At 37.7% G+C, this 17,694-nt stretch overlaps 2 protein-coding genes across 3 annotated transcripts; both read left to right on the top strand.

Annotated features, from left to right (window-relative positions):
• The first annotated feature begins 2,905 nt into the window (after positions 1-2,905).
• LOC121735395 lies at positions 2,906-5,296 on the top strand. The gene is made up of 4 exons (XM_042126218.1): positions 2,906-3,056; positions 3,564-3,734; positions 4,074-4,297; positions 5,143-5,296. The coding sequence occupies exons 1-3, from the start codon at positions 3,015-3,017 to the stop codon at positions 4,287-4,289; spliced, it is 429 nt and encodes a 142-aa protein (XP_041982152.1). The 5' UTR covers positions 2,906-3,014; the 3' UTR covers positions 4,290-4,297; positions 5,143-5,296.
• An 8,364-nt stretch (positions 5,297-13,660) lies between these two features.
• On the top strand, positions 13,661-16,796 carry LOC121735393 (GPI-anchored hemophore cfmA-like). Of its 2 annotated transcripts, XM_042126216.1 has the most exons (5): positions 13,708-13,769; positions 14,105-14,259; positions 14,395-14,559; positions 15,253-15,590; positions 16,643-16,796. In XM_042126216.1, exons 3-4 carry the CDS (start codon positions 14,440-14,442, stop codon positions 15,580-15,582), a joined length of 450 nt encoding a protein of 149 aa, XP_041982150.1. In that variant the 5' UTR covers positions 13,708-13,769; positions 14,105-14,259; positions 14,395-14,439; the 3' UTR covers positions 15,583-15,590; positions 16,643-16,796. The 2 variants fall into 2 exon arrangements, with proteins under 2 accessions (XP_041982149.1, XP_041982150.1); XM_042126215.1 differs by lacking the exon at positions 14,105-14,259 and having other exon boundaries at positions 13,661-13,769.
• The last annotated feature ends 898 nt before the right edge of the window (positions 16,797-17,694 follow it).

Below are 17,694 nucleotides of genomic sequence, written 5' to 3' on the forward strand. Positions count from 1 at the left end.
CAGCAATGGACCCAAGTTAGAACCCTGTGGGACTCCATCCTCTACATCCAAACAGTCTGATAACACTATGGACCCATCACTAAGAGAGAGCTGCACATACTGGCGACGATCACTGAGGTAACTGTTAAACCATTTGATAGTAGCGTCGTCAAAGCCATAATATCTTAATTTTGATAGTAATATGCTTATATTAATTGTGTCAAATGCCCTTGTAAAGTCCAAGAGGACGAGTAGAGTGCAGTGACCTTTATCTTGTGCGCACAAAATATTGTCAGTCACATTAAGTAATGCAGTCACGGTACTCCGACCTTTCCTAAAGCCTGATTGTGTCTCAGGTAACAAATCATTTTTTTCCAGGTAGCCTGCCACTTGCTCACACACTACCTTTTCCAAAATTTTAGAGAGGCAAGGCAAGATACTAATAGGCCTAAGATCTTTTATTGCTGCCGGATTTGTGATTTTAGGCAAAGGCTTTACTATAGCCTGCTTCCAGTGATGAGGATAAACACCACTTTCAATAGATGTATTTATGATGCATTTAATTACATCCAAAGAATTCGGCAGAGTCAACAACAACATATGCAAACTGATGCCATCACAACCTACAGCGTTGGATTTTAATTTTTTTATAGTTTTAAGTATTGTGCTTGTAGAATTTGGCCCCCCCTGGTCCGGAACCTGGGTAATTTGCCCCCCCCGGCCCAGAACCTGGGTACGCCCATGTTCACACATGTATGAATTTTAAGTTCATAACTCTTTTTCTTCTTGGGATTTGCACTGCTAAACAATTTCAATAGATAAACAATATTCAGATGAAAATAGTCGCTTAAATGTAAAATATTAAAATGTGAATTATTAAAGGACACACATAATTGAGGATTTTGTGAAAATTTCAAGCGCCTACTTGTTAGTTGTTACCATTACTGTTATAGAGCAAAAAAAATCACATTTATTGTATGGGAGTACCGTTAATTTTTAATTTTATTTTGTTTTTAGTATAATATGTTGTTATAGCGGCAACCGGAATACACAATCTGTGAAATTGTCGTAAGTCTACCTATAGCGGTTTTTGAGCTGATCAGCCTGGAGACAGACAGACAGACAGACAGACAACGAAGTCTCAGTAATAGGGTCTCGTTTTTACCCTTTGGGTACGGAACCCTAAAAATAGCCGACTTTTTAATTACTATTCACACAACATTTTAGTTTAGGTACTGACAGACAATAATAATAATTATTATGAAATTTTAGTTTAATAATAAGTATAATAATAATTCTTATGTATAATAATAATTTAATAATTATAATTATATCATTTAAATTTAATTTTAATCTCGAGCACAAGGATTCGTGAGGAGTTAATGAAAATTTCTTACTTCTTTACTCGGCGACATTTACCCTCGTCAATTACATAAAAATTAGCAGGTCCGATGTCTGTCAGTACGAATATCAACGTTAAGGACATTAAAATAACATTCTTAATAGCGCGCCTTGTACAGTGGCGGTTACGACGCTCGCCGCGTTCTTGATAGGGCGAAAATGTATGAAGTAATTTGAGAGCGTTGCTTATTTTTCTGGAAATGTTATTTATTTTTATATAAAATATTTAGCTATTCGTACAGTGGACTAAATAAGCAACAATTTTTTGTATATTTATTTTCCTTAGTTCAGCTTCAGCGTATTTAGCTATAATGGTACCAAATCAAACCCCATTTTTTTAAACTTTTGCGATTATTGTGATGGTTGAAACGTATTTATTTTTTATTATAAAATTGTGGCCGTCTATGGACTGTTCGTCCATATCCTTTTTTTGTTATTTTATTATTTAGATTTTTCGCACCAAGGATAATTGAAATAATATTATGAATTTTAATTAATTGTGGTCCATCACGCCATGGACACTTTTTTTTTTTTTTTTTTAACATAAGTAATCTATATATATATATATATATATATATATATATATATATATATATATATATATATATATATATATATATATAAATATAGATTACTTATATATATAAACATAGAACTATGTTATTAACATGAGTTTTGAATCAAATATTTTCCGCGATAAGAAATAGACTATCTCCTTCTGGGTCTAGTCTGCTACTACTACTGCATATTCCAAATCCCTTCTTATAGTTAAATGTAACAATAAATGAACAGTATTTTTCAGTCTCTATTTATTCTATTCTGTGTACATTTTCCGAAACTACGTGTCACGTTTCTACGAGCTACTTTCTAGCTACAATAGCACAATGTAATATTATTGTATTGTAAAGTTACAGTATTCAATGAAATGTCAATGGATATTCACAAGCTAGTACAGCAGACAACAAGGAAGTAAAAGTAAATGTTTCTCGAATAAACACATACAGGGCTTTCAATAAATTAAAATCTATATGAAAAAAAGTTAAAAAAAAAACTCGAGAACGGCTAAACTGATATTGCTAATATTTCTATGTCTTGAAATATTTATGGAAGTCCAGTACTGAGAAAAGTTATACTAAGTAATTAAAATAACTAACACTTTTACAATGTTTTGTCGAACTTGCCAATATGTTGTTACACTATGTCCATTGTATACAAGGACTAAGAGCCAGTCCACACGGCGCGTTGCGTCAGCGTTGCATCGAAGCAGCGATGCCGTTGCGTTGTTTTACATACAAATAACCAAGGTGTTCACACGGCACGCTGCGTCGCGTTGTCGCAACGCAAACATGAAGCGGGAGGAGGTGTTGACGTTAAGACTGCTTCGTAATAACGCTGCGATGGCGCAGAAATAGGCGTCAGAATATTTGCGTTGCGACGACGCATCACGCAATGCAATACGCCATGTGGACTGGCTCTGACTTTGTACCAACCCTATTTCTTTTCAAAAGAGCCATGACTTGTGATCAAAAACACCATTCAGTCAGTTAGATATATAAACTGAGAAAGATTTAAGGAAATTGATAACGACTTAACTACTGCAGTGCATACAATAGTAAGAACAAAGAAGATCCAAAATGGCCTTCCGCAACTTCTGTGTCTGCGTTCTGCTTGCTTTGGTAAGTTTCATTAAGAATTAGTAAAATAATCACCTAGGAAAGGAAAGATAATAGATATAGAGCTTTGTTTTGGTGAGTTCAATTTAGAAGAATTAGATCCTGTATCACCACTTCCTGATAAATGCCGGATAGGATGAAGCCTTAAAGAACCTCGATGGATAGCCATGATCGGCACGATGATAACATAGCTGTCAGCTGTCTAGTGTCTACGGTAAAATTAAAACTAAAAATCGATCATAAGCAATCAGAGTTCACTACTCTACATGTTCTTATTGTATGGTCCATGATGAGTCAATGTAAAAAGCCGTCATATAGAACAGAATTCGCTTTTCTATTTTTAACCCCCGGGCCCCGACGCAAAAAGAGGGGTGTTATAAGTTTGACGTGTCTGTCTGTGTGTCTGTCGACATGTCTGTCTGTCTGTGGCATCACAGCTTCCGAACGGATAAACCGATTTCAATTTAGTTTTTTCCTAAAAACCCATTGCCTCTTTTTATCATCTTTCAGGCAGCGGGAAACCTTATCACGGCTGAGGAGGAGAGGTCTTGGCCCACGTCTTTGAACATGTCCATGGGGGACTTCTTCAACATGTTCTTCGGCAGTAGCATCGGTAACAGCTCCCGAACCAAGAGGGCCCTACCTTACTTCGCCAGCTGCAACTATACCAATTCTAGCCAGGTGAGAAGGGTCTCCTTGATTGTGCAAGGAATATGTTTTCTTATGACACCTGTTGCGAGGATTCCTCCATTAATTTATAATAGGATTCGTTCGCTGTTGGGTGCGCTGCAATGTTATAAAGACAAGAGATCTTTTAAATTCCTTAACATATAACTACCTCTACAATCACTTATGTCTTCAGCCAATAACCACCCAATGCCGCTCTTAAGCGACTTTAATTTTCGCGGAAAACATTGTCTGTGATCAAATACTACGTTAAATTACACAGTTTTAAGGCCGGAAACGTTTTAAACAAATTGTTTTTGAGGCCGGAAACATATTAACCTAATTGTTTGTCAGACCGGATTGCAATGCCGCGACTGCAACACGGCGTCCCGCTGCTACCCCAACAACATGGCGCTAGTGAGGTCCTGCAGCGGGATCTTTCCGTACTGCAACAACGGCCGCTGCTCCTTCCAGCCCGGACCGCTGTGCAGCTCCGGCTCGTCCGGCTCCGGATCCGGATCCGGATCCGGCAGCTCCAACTCCAGTAGCACCAACTCCACCTCCGGCTAGATGTAAAGGTGAGTGCACTGAAGCGCGCAGGATGACTGCTATCTCGCGAGAGCAATGCAACAGAATTTTGATAGCAGGTATTATACAATATTTGCTGAGTGTCAGAAATATTTGGACAGGTATAAATATTATGCAATAGCTGCTGTCAAATGTCTATTGCAGAGTAAGGCCGCGTTTCCACTGAAGCGGAGAGGAGCTTAGCGGTGCCGAATTGACCAATAACCATGCTCGAAATCTTCGCTCCACTTCGCTGTCATTCCGCTGGAATAGCACGATTCGTCAATTCGGGCACCGCTAAGCTCCTCTCCGCTCCGCTTCAGTGGAAACGCAGCCTAAACAGGACTAACGAGTAGGTCGACTCAGAAGAGATCTCGAAATTTAAATATGTTTGACGTAGTATGTTATATCGACCGGCGCGCGCTGCGTTGCATTGTGAAACATGTTGAGAGTGACAATCGCGCAGTTCGCGCCCAACTCGTATTCGCCCGTTTGTTTGAAGTCGAGGTACTCCGTTCTGTTATCTACCTACTCTACCTGTTGCGTTGCTGTCGCAATATACGCAATCATCCTGCTGATTGAGCTATGTATATTCCCTACAAGAAGGTGTAAGCTAAAGTGATTATTATTTGTTTGGAAGCTTACGCATTTAAAACAACATATTTACTCGTATTTCATAGACTATTTTCTTCTATATTGTCTGTTCAATGTTAATAATACGTTTAGAACGTGTTCTTGCTTCAACTTGTAGTTACTATTGTAAGCTCCTGTTTGAAATTTGTTATAGTTCTATTAGTTAATCAATATTATTCCTTCACTGATTGTCTTATCTTATTACTTACATTTTGTTTTTCAGACGCGGCTGGTTACGTTATTGCGAAAACTCCGATTTTACATCAATCAATCAAATAATTTTCAAATTTAGTTAACCCTGTCTAAATATGGTCAATTACTGTAATTCTTATTGATATTATTGGTGTGAAAATAAAAAAAAACTGTTTCGAACATTACCTTTTTAATTTATCCTTTCCAACTTTAATATTTTCAATCTCTTATTCTTACATGATAAAAAAATAGGGTAGTATTTAATCGAGTGACTGTAAATTACAGTTTTAGGTGTCAAAATTACTAAATTTGGGTTACAGAATTACTATTTGAGCGACTGAGAGTGAGTGACGAGAAATTAACAGAACAGCTACCTAGAAATTATTTATTTGGGTTAATTAAAATACAAAATGAGCAACTTTATAATTTTTGAGCGACCTAATATCTGTTTGAGTGTCAACGTTACGTCCTGCATTTTTTTCAATATTTGGCAAATGTAATTTTTATACTGAGCGGCATTTTATCTTAAATGAAGTGTTTCGAATACCAAAAACCACTTTGAAAAATACACTAATAAGCAGAGTATAATGAGCACACATTAAAACAAAAAAAAAAATTATATGAAATAACTATTTGCTAAAACACTTTTATTCAGGGACTACTACGGACAGGGATAGAACAATTATTTTTTTTTATTACTATCAATTAAATTTTTTGTGAGTAGCTTCATTTGAATAAGAGGAACAACAATTTTATATGTGAAAAAAAGCGGTAGCTAACAGAGAAAGAAAGGATTTCATACTTTGATTTGATGATCCCATTTTTTTTTTTAAATGAAATAAAGGGGCAAACGACCAAACGGGTCACCTGATGGAAAGCAACTTCCGTCGCCCATGGACACTCGCAGCATCAGAAGAGCGGCAAGTGCCTTGCCGGCCTTTTAAGAGGGAACAGGGTAATAGGGGAGGGTAAGGAAGGAAAGGGAAGGGAATAGGGGAGGGTAAGGAAGGAAAGGGAAGGGAATAGGGGAGGGTAGGGAAGGGAATAGGGTAGGGGATTGGGCCTCCGGTAAACTCACTCACTCGGCGAAACACAGCGCAAGCGCTGTTTTTCGCCGTGAGAACGTGGTATTTCTCCGGTCGAGCCGGCCCATTCGTGCCGAAGTATGGCTCTCCCACGTATATATGTATAATATGTATTGTTGTATATGTTATCTATACTATAATAATATTATAAAGAGGTAAACTTCGTTTGTTTGTATGTTTGTTTGTTTAATTGTAATGAATAGGCTCAAAAACTACTGGACCGATTTTAAAAATACTTTCACCATTCGAAAGCTACATTATTTACGAGTAACATAGGCTACTTTTTATTTTGGAAAATATAGGGTTCCGTAAGATATTTCAGTTTTTTGGAAACAACCAGAAAATTTACTTATTTTGCGTACGCTGCCTAAACTATAAAAGATAGAACTATACAATGTTCTAAGTAAATGTAGATCTTATAAATATCTACAAAAATGTCCGCAACATACTATACCTATCTATGTCAAGTGAGGCACAACAACCATTTTTTTATTTAAAAATCTTGATTTTTATTGGACTACATTTAAACGGATTTATTTTACTCATGCTAATAATCCTTATCAAAATAAATTATTTCATCACTAAGTACAGTTTATGTAGAATATATTTGGTCTGTGAATTATTAAAATTTGACTTTTGGTGTAGAAGTTATGGCGAAACTAAAATATTGCGATGTACGCCCGTTTCGAAGTGGGCGCCACCAATGCGGCGATGCGCTCGCGGGAAGGGTATCACTATGTACAATATACATCGCCCGCGTAATTTAGGAATGTCACGGAAACCGTACATTTTTTCGCAAAAAAGAAACCTATGTCCTTTCATGTAAATAATGTACCAAGTATTGTACACATTGAAAAGGTCTACAGAAAACTCCGCGATGGTATATTATACGTCTAAGGATATCCCACATTTTTTTGTCATTTACTTTTAACTTCAAATAATGGCTAATTTTCGAAGCGATTTTAACCAATACGGCAATAATCCTTATTTAATTAAATACTTTAAGAGGATACACCAAGGGCGTGAGAAATTGAAAATAGTTATTTGAAAATGTATTGCTGTCTCACCAATCTCAAGTCTCCCACCGCAGAGCGCGATAGAGACAACAAGACAAAAGTTCTAATAAAAGAACAGAAAATTCGTTGTCCGCTAATTTTTTTTCCAAAACTTAACTGATTTTAGTATTTTTTTCATCAAGAATTAAAGCAAGGCTTGAGCTGTGTTCCTATGTTTTAATTTTTTTGTATATTTTAGCCAGTTTTGTGTTCTGGGTGTTTGAACTTTTGGACGTTCTTATCTTTTTTTAATAATAAAATCATGAAAAAAAAAAAAAGAAAACATAGGGACATGTTAATAGTGGCCATAGATATTCAGGGAAAAAATCATAACTCTACCGGCATCATCCAGGGAGGAAACAGGAGACAACGTTTGTATGGAAAACGGCGGTGTGGACTCCTCTTGAATACATTATTGATTATGGTCCTTTACACCTTGATGCCATGATCAAGGTGTATAGCTTTTCGAAGCAGTACCAGGTTTTTATACCTTCCAGGGAGGACTGGGAAAGAAAAATCCCAATCGATGTCCGCCCTAGCGACATAGTTTGGTACACGGATGGATCAAGGAAAGACAACCGTGCGGGAGCCGGATTCTACGGGGGCAGGCCACCAAAAGGCATATACGCCTGTTTGGGGGAGTTTGCGACCGTGTTTCAGGCTGAAGTCTTCGCTATCCTCGGTTGTTCACTAGAAAGCCTGGAGATGGCCCTAGTTAATAAAAACGTTTTTATCTTCTCCGATAGTCAAGCTGCACTTAAAGCACTGACTGCCGCAGAAGTCTCGTCCAAATTAGTTCTGGAATGCGTTGAGACGTTAAACATGCTAGGAAGGAACAACAACATCCGCCTAGTATGGGTCCCGGGATACAGCAACGTCCCCGGCAATGAAACCGCTGACGAACTGGCTAGGCTTGGGGCCGAGAGTCTCATATATGGTCCAGAACCAGTCTGTGGTATAACTCCCAGTACCACAAAGCAAGTGCTCAAGGAATGGGGTCACAGACTATGCAGGAAGCAATGGGCTGAGACCCCTGGCCTTGAACACTCCAAGGCACTAATTCCTGACTTCAACAAGAAACAATCAGAATTAGTGCTCATCTTGGGTAGGAACCAATTAAGAATCCTTACCAGAAGCCTAACTGGGCACTGCAAGCTCAACAAACACCTAAACAGAATGGGTATTTGTAGCATAACGACTTGCAGATTCTGTGAGGAGGAGGATGAAACACCTATTCACCTTCTCCTTGACTGCCCTGCTCTACTACAGAGCAGGAACAGGCACCTTGGTCACCACGAATACTCGTCCACAGAGGAAATTCATGGCACCAACCCCAACCATATCGTTCAATTTATGAGCAGTATTGGGCTGGGGATGATACTCTAGTGCGAAGGAGTCACAATAGATCCTCATGGGTCGCAGTGACGTCAGGGCTACAGCGACCTGCCTTCTTTAAAAAAAAATTGCCCTTTACAGCATTTTTTAATGAAATAAGGGGGCAAACGAGCAAACGGGTCACCTGATGGAAAGCAACTTCCGTCGCCCATGGACACTTGCAGCATCAGAAGAGCTGCAGGTGCGTTGCCGGCCTTTTAGAGGGAATAGGGTAATAGGGGAGGGTAGGGATGAGAAGGGAAGGGAATAGGGGAGGGCAGGAAACGGAATAGGGTAGGGGATTGGGCCTCCGGTAAACTTAGTCACTCGGTGCAAACGCTGTTTCACGCCCGTTTTCTGTGAGAACGTGGTATTTCTCCGGTCGAGCCGGCCCATTCGTGCCGAAGTATGGCTCTCCCACGTATGAAAGCGTATAAAGCATAGGTATTATGATTTAAATTTTAAATGAATATTTTCGAAGATATTACAGATTTAAAAATTGCGGGACGTAGCTTTTGCGGCAATAGTTACCGACCAATGCGGGCCACGGGTAGTAATGAATATAAATTATTTATCAAAACTACTGAATCGATTTAAATAATTTTTGGTGACATAGGCTGTAATATATTTTATACCCGTGCGAAGCCGGGGCGGGTCGCTATATATGTATATATGTATAATACGTAGGTACTGTTCTATTTGTAGGAACTTAAATTATATAACGGTAAAAGTTTAGAACGATTTAGAGGGGCAGGGGAGGAGGGGGGGGGAGGGGGAGATTAATGATTTTATATATAAACCCCGTTTATATATAAAATCATTAATAAAGTACACAAATTATAATCCTTAACGGAACGTCAAAGAAATGGGTAAATTTTTAATATTGTTTTTTTTGTGTCAGTTGTTTTTTTTTTAATATATAGGTCGCTATATCAAAAAAAAAACAACTGGCTTCAATTATGATTCGACGGAGTACACCTACTTCTGGGTGGTTTACAAAAAAATAACCTCGATGGCTAAGGCGGGAGCGTAGCGCAGCGATAGTCGGCCAACTTTAAATTGTAAGTCTGCGGTGACACTTAGTATACACCATTCAAGAGATGTTTTTGCTCTCACAAATACGTCAAAGTTACATAAACAACGATTTTATGTAGCAAGACGCCTCATACACACTTCTCATATGGCGGCTCTCGACATAGGCGAACGCGTTGGCCAACGCGTCTGCAGACGCGTTGGCCCAATGTGTAGAACGGGCGTTCGCGCGTTGGCCAACGTCTAAATACCTACGGCCAACGCGCGAACGCCCGTTCTACACATTGGGCCAACGCGTCTGCAGACGCGTTGGCCAACGCGTTCGCCTATGTCGAGAGCCGCCATTACACATATTCCCAAAGTGGGTCTCAACTCTCACTCAGCGTTCAAATTCAAATTTCAAATTCTTTATTAAGCGTTGCCAGACGTCCTGATTTTGGCGGAACGTCACGATTTTTAAGTTAAAATTTAATGTCCCGCGCGGGACATGCGCAGTCCCGCAGCCCGCTTTTCGGGGATAACTCGAACGTACGCGTGCTGAGAAAGACAGGTCTGTAACGACGATGAGTGTGGGAGATAGAGGGGTGGATTTTCTAAGGCTACTTTTGCTATCTATAATTTTAAGTTAAATAAAATGTATATAATGTGTTTATTTTACTTTGAATTGTATATATGATTATCAATATATATCTATAATTGTATTATTAATTTTAAGATATTTTTAATCACTTGTCCTCTAAGGGTTTGCATCTACCTCACATTCTCTGCAACACCCTAAGGTTTGGCTGGAAGATAATGCCACGAGGCATTAAGCCCGCCTTTGTACAGAAACGTGCAAAAGTTTTAAATAAAAAAAAAAAAAAAAGATAAAAATTCGAAAACTTATGATTTTATACGTTTTTACTTTTTTTCTATGTCCCGCTTTTGACGGAAGAATCCCGCTATTTTCACTCAAAAAGTTCCAAATTCCTGACTTGACACAAAAAAAAATCGGGCAACGCTGGTCTCACTTAAAAATAGTGAGACCCAATATTAAATATTTCGCATTAATTATAATATGATATAAAATTTATATCATATTATAATTAATGCGAAATATTTAATAGTTAATGCGAAAGTGTTGACTGTCTATTATATCTTTATGCCCAAACCGCTAAACCAATTTTGCTGATTTGGTGTAGAGATACTTAAAGACCCGGGAAAGGACACAGGATACTATTTATTCCGGAAAAGTGTACAGTTTCCGTATGAATGAATTTTGGCGTAAGGGAATTGCGGGTGCCTAGTAAGTATTTACTATTTTACATGCGACATACCGCATGTAAAATAGAGATATCAAACGTTAGTAGTCAGCAATTATTAGATGGCACGTTCCTCCTTAAGGCGCTGTGGTTGAGAAAATTTCCTATACGCAAAGGTATATCAGTACACAATTTGACAAATTCTGCTCGATAGAAAAAAATCTCAAAGATGACTGTTATAACGCTGTTTTTCATAATTAAATCATTTTATGGCTAAATTACACACTTTCTAGAAAAAACTAAAAATGTAGTACATTTGTCGTAACCTAACCTAAACGACTTGATATATTTGATTTGTGTAATACTAAAAACAAAAGGTTTTTTCTCCTATTTCCTATTATCAAGTAACCGCCACTGTACAAGTCGCGCTGATATGAATGTTATTTTAATGTCCTTTACGTCGATATTCGTACTGACAGACATCGACCGGCTAATTTTAGGAACTACTGGGCCTTAATCGTTTAAAACTTAATGACCAACCAATGTATACGTGTATAACTAAAAGAAAAAATAATAGAAGTATGTTATTAACATACGTTTTGAAATACATACATATTTTTCGATATTTTTCGATATGAAGTTGCCTATTATAAGGACATAGGCAACTTCATATCATTCGATATGAAGTTGCCTATGTCCTTTCACATCGTCTAGTCTACTTCTACTGCAGCTACTGTATATTCCAAATCCCTAACATATAGGTAAAATGTAACAATAAAATATGAACAGTATTTTTCAGTCTCCATTCTTTCTATTCTATCTACATTTTCCGCGATAAGAAGTAGCCTTCTGGGTCTAGTCTGTTACTACTACTGCATATTGCAAATCCCTTCTTATAGTTAAATGTAACAATAAATGAACAGTATTTTCCAGTCTCCATTTATCCGATTCTATCTACATTCTTCAAAACTGCGTGTCACGTTTCCACGAGCTATTTTCCAGCGACAACGACAATAGCGCAATGTTTTATTGTATTGTAAAGTTACAATATTCAATATAAAATATCAATGGATATTTACAAGCTAGTATTTACTACTACTTATCAACAAGGAAGTAAAAGTAAATATTTCTTGAATTAACACATACAGGGCTTTCATTTAATAAAAATCTATATAATATTCAAAATAAAATTTTAAAAACTCAAGGACGGCTAAGCCGATCTGGTCAATTTGGTCCTTAAACATTCATGGCAGTCCAGGGATGGTTTGGAGGAAAGTGATACGAAATTCACCAGGTCATCTTGTGTATGATAAAATTAATGTCGTTTTCCTTCAAAATCATAATTTTCTTTTGTACTTGATATTGTCTTCGGAGTGTCGCGCAGCAACTGCTCTATTATCGGAGAAAAAAATTAACTTGTATCCCTGTCTGGTGCTCTAAGTATCAAAAGTTTCATCCAAACCGGCTCAGCCATTACAGCGTTAAGGTGTAGCCGAGAGACAAATATTTTTGCATTTTTAATATATAAAGTAGGTAGTAGTACGTCTATGGATTTATAGAATACGATATTTTTGATTTGATGATATTTTTTATTTAATTATTTTGTATACATAACAAACAAAATGCTATGAAAATGATTCCACAGTTGATGATATTATAGTCATAAAAATATTATATCCTTATCAAATATCCTTAAATTGACCCATCAAAATGAAAGGCCCACCACTTAATTGTTACGGCCGAATTTTAGGTTAAGTTGATGTAAAGATAAGATGGATGAGATTACGCGAGTAATAACCAACTTTCTGCATAATTTGCCAAAGTTTTTTACAATAAAGTGTGATTTATTACAACATATTTCTTATAAATATTCTTACTCCTTTATTTTACTTGTAACACCGGGGTTATAAGTAGGTACTAACGGTAAAAGTTAACTTAAAATATAAAGGTCAACATTTTAATAACTCTACACTAATTACAATTTACAATATCCATTGGCATTTGCAGTATGAAAGTAAACTTGTTTAGTGGATAAATGTGGATTCCGAATCTCAAAATCATTATCTTCTGATGGATGGTTTCGGTCATAGTAGAATGAATAATGGCTTTTATTAAAATAACTCTAACACTTTTACAATGTTTTGTCGAACTTGCTAATTATGTTGTCCTATATCCATAACGCCTCCGTGGTCTAGTGGTATAGAGCGCGGCTCTTGACTCGGAGTTCGTGGATTCTATTCCCGCGTTGGAAACATGTTATTTCCAAGTTTGGTTAGGACAATGCAGGCTGATCACCTGATTGTCTGACAAGTAAGATGATCCATGCGTCGGATGGGCATGTAAAAAGTCGGTCCTGCGCCTGATCTCTCGCCAGTCGTCGTCGTCGTCTTCCGTCCCACTGGGTTATGAGAGTAAAGGAATAGAGAGTGCTCTTGTATACTGCGCACACACTTGGGCACTATAAAATTACTGCGCAGCTGGCCTGGTTTCACTGAAACCGGCCACCGTCACCGAAACCGGTGTGGGAGCTGTTATGTTATACTATGTCCATTGTCTACAAGGACTAAGAGCCAGTCCACAGGGTGCGCTGCGTCAGCATTGCGTCGAAGCAGCGATGCCGTTGCGTTGTTTTACATACAAATAACCAAGGTGTTCACACGGCTGGACTGGTTTTCACTATGTACCAACCCTATTTCTTTTCAAAGGAGCCATGACTTGTGATGAAAAACACCATTCAGTCAGTTAGATATATAAACTGAGGAGAATTGGAGGAAATCAATAACATAACCACTGCAGTACTTACAACAGCAAGAACAAAGAAGATCCAAAATGGCCTTCCGCAACTTCTGTGTCTGCGTTCTGCTTGCTTTGGTAAGTTTCATTATGAATATAATTAGTAATATAATCAGGTCATTATATTACTCATTATAATATATACTTATAGGTATATATAGCTTTGCTTTGATGAGTTCAATTTAGAAGAATTAGGTACTATTTCACCACTTATTGATAAGTGCCGGATAGGCTATTCACAAATTATCCGACAGATCATCAGTATATGTCAGATAAGTTGTGTGTGTTGTGTGTGTGTGTTGTGTGTGTGTGTGTGTAGCCTATCCGACACTTATCAGGAAGTGGTGAAACTGGCTCTTAATAAAATAACTGCCTAGGATACAATTAAATAGATAACATTAGATATCTTTCAGGAGCAATGGTTTTCAGACATACTTCACTATTAAGCTTGATGATAATGACCATGATAATGATCTTGATGGATGGTGCCATGATTGGCAGGATGAGAGCATAGCTGTCGGCTGTCTACAGTAAATTTAAGAGTCGAAATCGATTTTAAGTATCAGAGGTGACGAATCTACATATTGTTCTTGTTGTATAGTCCATAATTGGCCGACGTAAAGAGCCCATGTCATATTTAAACAGAATTTGCTTTTTATATTTTTTTCCTAAAAACCAAATGCCTCCTTTTACCATCTTTCAGGCAGTGGGAAACGTCATCACGGCTGAGGAGGAGAGGTTTTGGCCCATGTCTTTCAACCCCTTGGACTTCTTCAACATGTTCTTCAGCGGTAGCATCGGTAACAGCTCCCGAACCAAGAGGGCCTTACCTTACTTCGCCAGCTGCAACTATACCAATTCTAGCCAGGTGAGAAGAGACTTGATACTCATTAGTAAACGAATATGTTTACTTATGACACCTGTTGCGGGAATGCCCATTTTTACTTATAATGGGATTCGGTCGCTGTTGGGTGCAATGCTTTTAACCAATCAAGCCCCATAAGCTCACCGGTGAGCGAGACACAATAGAATAACAATAGATTTCCAAGAATCCACGATCGAAGGATTAAATTCCTTATTATAAAACTACCTCTACAACTTTTCTACAGTCACTTATGTCTTCAGCCAGTAACCGCAATGCAGAACATAAGCGACTATAATTTGACGACCTCTGTGGCTCAGTTGGTGGGCTGTTGGTAGCTCAAGCCGGGGGTCGCGGGTTCGAATCCCGCCGACGGAACAAAAAGTTTTCAAAGTTCCTGGGTCATGGATGTGTATTAAATATGTGTATCATATAATAAAAATCTTAAATATATGTATAGTATAAAAGTATTAAATATATTTCCGTTATCTGGTACCCGTAGCACAAGTCCTTCAGGTACTTAGCATGGGGCCAGACTGACGCCAGAAGCGTCCATAGATATAAAATATCTATGGACGCTTCACACCACGTCAGTCTTTGAAGTCGGAAACGTATTAACCAAATTGTTTTTTGAAGGCGGAAACGTATTAACCAGATTGTTTTTGAAGCCGGAAACGTATTACCCAAATTATTTTTCAGGCCGGATTGCAATGCCGCGACTGTAACACAGCATCCCGCTGCTACCCCAACAACAGGGCGCTAGTGAGGTCCTGCAGCGGGTTCTTTCCGTACTGCAACAACGGCCGCTGCTCCTTCCAGCCCGGACCGCTGTGCAGCTCCGGCTCGTCCAGCTCCGGATCTGGATCCGGATCTGGATCTGGATCTGGATCTGGATCTGGATCTGGATCTGGATCTGGATCCGGATCGGGATCTGGATCCGGATCTGGATCCGGATCCGGCTCCGGATCTGGATCCGGGTCCGGCTCCGACAGCTCCAACTCCAGTAGCACCAACTCTACCTCCGGCTAAATGTAAAGGTGAGTGCACTGAACCTCGGACTCGCATAGTAATTATGTACTTTGCGACAGCAACGCAACAGGCCTTTGATAGCTGCAGTCATTGTACCATCGAGGAAATTGATTCCTATGCAGTTGACGGACCTACGGCATGCGGTCAACTTATGTCAATAATTCAATGTTAGCTGTGATCGGTCAATATGGGTTTGACATAACGCGACCAAATTACTTAGGTCTCCCATCTGCCTAGGAATCAACTTCTCTGATAGTACAATATTTGCTATTTGTTTTTTTTTCACGGTCACGAGGAGCGCGGGAGAATCCGGGTCTCCTTATGGGCCGGCCCATAAGGATACTTATATCCAACTTTACTGTGGTGTTTGCTGTTTGTCAAAAATAATTTGACAGATAAAGTAAATATCGCGCAATAGCTGCTATCAAATACCTGTTGCATTGCTGTCGCAAGATACGTAATCTTCTGATGATTCTGCTATTTCCGTACAATTAATATTACCTTAAAGTGATAGCTAACTTTCGGAGCTTGCGCATTTTTGCTGTCAGTTTTACCACAGTCATGGCTGTAACTGATGGATAACCTACGACATATAAGTAAGAGCGTGACAGACGGTTGCATGAGGTTGATCGACGAAAATCTGGATATCTTGATTTTAGCTTCATGCAACCATCAGTCACGGGTTTTTGAGAGAGTGTTGTCACAATGATGAAAAAACAAAATAGGAAAAAATTAGAAACGTATACCTTTAAAAATTTTGGCTTTGACTGACATAAAACTGAAGAGAATTGAGTGATCGTCTAATACCATTCGTCAGTCCATCAGTCACCATCAATCAAACATAATTCATGATTGACGGAATTCAGAATTGTCGCTTGCATGAGCGTGTAATGGATGCCTTAGACTATTATTCTTCATTATTGTCTGTTCAAAATAGGCATTTAGCACGTTTAGAATATATTCTCTCTTCTTGCAATTACTATTGTAAGTTTATGTTCAGATTCATTAAGGTTCTATTACTAAATGCACTCGATCTAATCATTCATATTTTGTTTTTCAGACGCGGCTGGTTACGTTTTTGCGAAAACTCCGATTTACATCATTCAATTAAATAATTTTCAAATTTAGTTAACCCTATCTAAATATGGTCAATTATTGTAATTCCTATTGACACTCGTATAATTGGTGTGAAAATAAATAAACATTTTCGAACATTACCTTTTTAATTTATCCTTTCCAACTCCTATACTATTTTCAGTCTCTAATTCTCACATTTAATGTAAAGATTTTACTGTTTATGAATGCATTTAAGTATGAATTTTAAGTTTTTTAATCTTTTTTCTCTTGCGATTTGGACAGCTAAACAATTTCAATAAGTGAAACATATTCAGTTAGAAATAATCGCTTTAAAATTTCAAAACCTTTTATAAAATGTAGAGTAGAAATTAGATTTATCATTTCACCAATATATAGTAATATTATTATAGAAGGTTTTTGCTAATATATGCATTATTTGCATCTTAAATATTTTAATAAACATTATTTGCCTGTCATCTACTTAATAATTTAAAAAACTGTTTTGTTTAGCTAATTATAGTTATTTTTAATTAAGTTAAGAACACTGAACAACCTTCTGTTATTGAGAGCTTAAAATTATTGCCTTGGAGTAAAAATAGGATATTACATAAAAAAAGTTATTAAAATAATAGGAAACACATAAAATGTGAAAGGTTATTTATTATTATCCTCCAACGTGTTGTAGAGTATTTACGACCGCGGGGAGCTATTTCGTACAAAGCCTCCAAAGCCTTTTAGGTCATAGAGACATTACGATTAGAAAAAAGTTTGTATATTTCTGACTTATCGTTATGTAAGATTTTAGACGATTGATAACCACGATTGCTATCACAATTGCTACAGTGTGGCATAAAAACTAAGCGAAGAAAGTATAAGCACATGTAAATTGTACAATCTACATTGTATAGTCGACAAACGTTTAACTTGTAGAGTCTACAAGTTGGCCGTTTATGGACAAGCCCTGGAAAAAATTGGCAGGGAGGTTTAATTGCAGGTGGTTATGAACCTTTGAATAGAAAGAATAATAATTATTTC

Source organism: Aricia agestis, chromosome 17 (assembly GCF_905147365.1).
Source record: "Aricia agestis chromosome 17, ilAriAges1.1, whole genome shotgun sequence".
Lineage (NCBI taxonomy): Eukaryota > Metazoa > Arthropoda > Insecta > Lepidoptera > Lycaenidae > Aricia > Aricia agestis.